Genomic DNA, 4972 nt, shown 5'->3' on the forward strand with positions numbered 1-4972 from the left:
CTTTAGGTAGTAGCATTCTTCTGTGCTGTGAGTATAAGATTTGTGATAGCGACAATATTTAAAAGTCTTACCCGTATCCTCGTCCGCTGCACGGTCGTCCATCGGCGGAGGCGGAGGCGGGGCGACCGCCTGTACTTCGTGGACTGGTCGCTCTGGAACCGGTCGATAGGTGTGAACGACGGGTCGGTCATACGGTCGCCTGACCTCGGATCGCCGGGCGGCATCCGAACGCCTTTCTCTCGTTTCCACCCGCGTCCTTTTTCCGCCGGCGGACCCACCGACCTCGCGCTGCCGTTTATGCTTCATGGCCTGCTCTGTGTTGGCCCTCTTGTTGGCCATCTGGACAGCCTCCGCGTATGTCGCCGGGCGATTGTCCCTTTGGTCTCGATACAGCTGTCCGGATCGCAAAGATTCAATGAAGAAGGTGAGCGCTGTCTGGTCCTCCACCTCTTCTATTGACTGGATCTCCTTCTGCCAGCGAGCAAGATAGGCTTTCAAGGACTCGCCTTCATCCTGATGGATGTCGCCTAAGTGCGTCAGATCCTTCTGTGGCTTGATGTTAGCGGCATAGTGGCTCATGAAGCGGTCTGCCAGTTCCTCAAAGCTGTGAATCGACCCTGGGGGCTGACCTACAAGCCATCTTTGGGCGGGCCCCTTCAGCGTGGGTAAGAAGGCACGGCACATGACCGGATCCCGCACTCCTAGGACTTGCATCTTAGCTTGGTAACTCAATAGATGTTCTCGCGGGTCGCCTGATCCGTCAAATGTGGCTTGCTCCGGGAACTTGAAGTCGCTCGGTATCTTAAAGGCCATAACCTCATCTGAGAAGGGTAAGGCGGTCAGCAACGTACGTCCTGGGGATTTGGCTTTTCCCTCCATCCGTTCTTTCAGATTTCGTACCTCCTGTACTAGGTTGGCCACTTCGATCCTCTCCCGGGTGCGATTTCCCGTGGATTCCGTGTTTTCGCCGACTTCAGACTCAGCCAGTTGGACGGGGTTGCGAGGCGGCTGCTCCACACGACGAGTCTCAGTTCCGGCTCTTTTGGTTCGGCTCTTCTCTCGTGCAGCTTGTCGGTCGCGGGCGACTAACGGGGCACGACTGGGCTCCTTCCGGCCTAATCGTTCTCTTGCCGACTGACGTCCGACGCTGGGACCTAGCCGGGAATGGACGGATTGCACCGGTTGGCTTTCAGCCCGTCGGCTCAATTGCCGATTGTCTGGCCTCTGAGGCGGTTGCAACTCGCGTTGCAGTTGGCGGGTGATGGACTGTTCTCTCACTCTTAGGCTCGCTTCCGCGCAGGCGCGTCCGATTGCACGCAGCTGCTCCGGGGTGAGCAGCACTTGAGGTAATTGCGGGTTTCTCAGCGGCGTCGGCGGCGGTGTCGTCTCGTTTTCATGGCCTCGGGCATTTCTCCTATTCAGCTGGTTTCTCAAGTCGGCCTCTCGTCCGTTATCTTGACGGCTCGACTATTCCTCGCTTCCAGCCATGTCTGGAGTTTGCCTGATTCAACTATTGTTCCTCGGACTCGCCCTACTCAAGAGGACACGTGACTCTTCGTTTCGATCCCCACAGACGGCGCCAGTGATGGTTTTTGGGTTTTCGGGCCCAAGGAGGTCCAACATAACCTTAAGCTGGAGGATACACCTTTCACAAAAAGTCTATATTTTTAGTGAAGTATGATGCTCAATAGTGCTCTCTATTTCCCTCTCCGGGTTCTCTAATCTCCCTCTTACAAGGGTGGAGGAGCCCTTTTTATAGTGGCTCCTCCTCTACTGACTTAAAGGCTCACGATGGCCGACTTCAAGATTACATTTAATGCGCCGAGCCGTTGGGCGACGTTACGGACTCTGCCAACGGCTCTCTCTGGCCGGTAACTGGCGGACCGAGTCCGACCTTTAATGCCTCAACGGCTCCTTGCCTTAACTGCTCTGAAGGCTCCTTCAACGGCTCTCTGGGCCGGGTCCTCTCCTGGGCCGTGCCTGGGCCGACTCCTCGCCCCCGTTCGGCATTGGGCCGTCCTTCTTTGGACCTGGGCCGAGTCCTGGACTCGGCCCATGCATTCCTTCTGGGCCTCTTTTCTTGGGCCGGGGTTCTCACCCCATCACAATAAATACTCATTTTTTTTTATATATATTATTTACAAATAAACTTTCAGTACATTAAAAATAAACATTTATTACACATTAGGGAAAAGGGTCAAATAAGCCCTCCAACTATTGCTAAGAAGTCAATTAGGCCCTCCAACTATTTTAAGAAGCAATTACACCCCTAAACAATGTATTTTGATGCAAAGAAGTCCAAATACAGGTAAATGACCTGCTATCCCAGGTCATCGCAAATCCGGCGACACTCCGACGTATTTTCCGGCGAAAAAGTGACCGGCGACCGGTTTGGAGTGAGAAATATAGGTTGGAACCTCCCAACCCCACAAAGTGAGCCACGAATAATAATAATATTGCACCCTTTATCACTTGTATTTGATACCCACTTTAATTCATAAAACTTTTCCACATAAATATATTTGGTGCTCACTTTAACTCAATTCACACTCATTTTAAATTGTAAAGCTTACTTTTTCACTTCGAGTATATTTAGTCTTCACTTTAATTAATTCAAACTTTTTCACGTAAGCATCCTAGTGCTCACTATAACTTAATTAATACACATTTTAAATCGTAAAATTTGTTCACACAAACACTCACTCAATTCGTAAATCTTCATCAATAATACTATTAAAAAAAAAATTATCCTGAAACTCATTAATTGTTATATTTGAACCAAACTCAATATCTACATTTATATTTATATTTTATATAAAAGGAAAATACAATAACCGTCACAAAAAAAACCCAACTGAAAACATAAACTGTTTTGACAGTGGTGGCAACATAGTATTACAAAAAAGCAGTACTACTATGCCGGCGTCACTAGCACCCCCCCCCCCCCCCCCCCCCCCCCCAACACTAATAATTACGGAGTTTTCATTTTTAGAAAACAAATATATTCATATCTCAACTGCGCATCCAGACTGCACAAATCCAAGGAATTCATCTGGGACGTCTATTTTCACCAGTTTACGATTTTGCCCTCCATTGTTATCCGAGAAGAAAAACCCGTGCGGTGCACCCTGGTATGGAGCTCCGGTCACTACCGTCATTTTGCCTAGATCAATCCCGCAGGCTCCGACCCGGATCTCCGGGTCGGATTCTGCCCAGCATAGTAAATTACCGTCTTTGCCCATCCCCACGCACGCTCTTGGACACCGATTCGCGCCCCACGCGTCGTCGACTCGCTTCCACTCGCCGGAACTCAGTTCCATTGACTCGGCGCTGCTCTTGAACCGCCCTTGCGACTCGGTGTCGTACCCGCTGACGACCCAGAACTCGGACCCGATTACCAGGCCCTCGCACTCGTCTCGCTCCTCGATCATCCGCGGCAGCTCCGACCACTCGTTCCGCCGGATATCGAACACCCACGCCGAGCTCAGGGCGTTCTTGCTCTCGTCGTGGCCGCCGGCGACGAACACCCTCCCTTCCGCCGCCCCCACGGCGAAGAAGGAGCGCTTGGAGGGCATGTCCCGGCACTGAGTCCACCCGCGAGTGGCGAAGTCGTACACAAAAATATCCTTCACTGGGTCCCAATTCGCCGGGTCCCACCCGCCCATCACCACCAGCTTCCCTTCCGTGCTCACAATTTGGCAAAACATCGGCAACCCATTCCGGTACTTGGGAATCGGGTCGATCCAGGCCCAAGCCCCGCTCACCGGGTCGAACATTGAAACGCCGTAACTCGGTTGCCCCACCGGTTTGGAATCGGACGGCACCGGCCGCGCCTGAACAAGGCAAGCGGCCTTGTGGGTATGCCCCGTTTTCTTCCGGTGATAGTAAAAGTCCCGGCTGAGAAGAAGCTCGCGCCACCGCCGGCACACGAGCGAAGCCACCGAGTGAGCTGAGTAGTGCAACCGAGTCAAACATTCGAGAGCGAGTTCCTCGGGCAAACCCGGAAGTAACTCCGCGAGTTGTACTGAGTCCATGACTCGTTAATTATTCTCCAGAAGCTTATCTCTTAGAAGATAAATGTAAGAAGAAGGGAATTATGAAAAAAGTGATGCGTGGAGACTCGAGGTTATCTAGATTATTTATAGTATGGAGGAGAGGGAAAAATGACAAGGCGGTCACCTGATCTCTGCCTAACCAGCAACCATATTCCTCCACGTGTCCTCTAAGATTTTGAGAGTCTGTCATGCCAGTGCACTGTATGCCACAGAGAAAATTATGATAACCCAGACGCCTAGAGAGTAGAGACTAGAGATATTCTCGTGATGTTTAGCTTAAATATTATATTAAATATTACATTAATGGCATTAAAAAAAATTATTACAGTAATCGTTTTAAAAAAAAAGATATTACATTAATTAATGTTTAAGTGAAATACATTAACTATAGTAAGTATTTGTCTTTTTGTCTTTTCATTGATAAACTAAAAGCAAAATGAAATAAAACTACTATAATTAAATAAAAATATTGTCCTATAAATCATACAGATAATCTTATCCTCTAAATCAAAATACGTAATTAATACTGTCAAAATATGTTTGGTATGTCAGACCAACCCATATTTAAACTATCTGGGTTTATTTGTTGTCTAATTATTAACTTTCACTCTTTTAGAATTAATTTTAATTAAACTTAACCTTTAAGAATCAATTGTTAACTACCAAATAGTAAGAGTAATTTTTTCAATTTAAAACGAATAAAATTTTACAATTTTTAAATATTTTAAAGTAATAATTAATAATTAGGGCATCCTCAATAGTTGAGGATTTTACCCCTAATTTTTGTGGGTTCCAACATCCACCTCATCATCCACTATTTCACTCAATCACAAAATCTCTTCTTCCCATTAGTTTGAAACTTTTTTACAACTTTTTGTGGACCCACCATTTTTTCTCCATATTTTAATTATTTCTTT

The 4972-nt window shown here is 47.8% G+C and overlaps 1 protein-coding gene across 1 annotated transcript; it reads right to left on the minus strand.

Moving 5' to 3' along the window:
* Nucleotides 1-2779: 2779 nt before the first annotated feature.
* Nucleotides 2780-4122, minus strand: LOC109150596 (F-box/kelch-repeat protein At1g15670-like). The gene has a single exon (XM_019298550.1). The coding sequence runs from the start codon at nucleotides 4032-4034 to the stop codon at nucleotides 3006-3008; it is 1029 nt and encodes a 342-aa protein (XP_019154095.1). The 5' UTR covers nucleotides 4035-4122; the 3' UTR covers nucleotides 2780-3005.
* Between the last annotated feature and the right edge of the window lie 850 nt (nucleotides 4123-4972).

Source organism: Ipomoea nil, unplaced genomic scaffold, assembly GCF_001879475.1.
Source record: "Ipomoea nil cultivar Tokyo-kokei standard unplaced genomic scaffold, Asagao_1.1 scaffold0268, whole genome shotgun sequence".
Taxonomy (NCBI): Eukaryota; Viridiplantae; Streptophyta; class Magnoliopsida; order Solanales; family Convolvulaceae; genus Ipomoea; species Ipomoea nil.

What these genes read in the sequence shown, in the direction of transcription:
- LOC109150596 (XM_019298550.1), bottom strand. Translation starts at nt 4,034, where the DNA reads ATGGACTCAGTACAACTCGCGGAGTTACTTCCGGGTTTGCCCGAGGAA.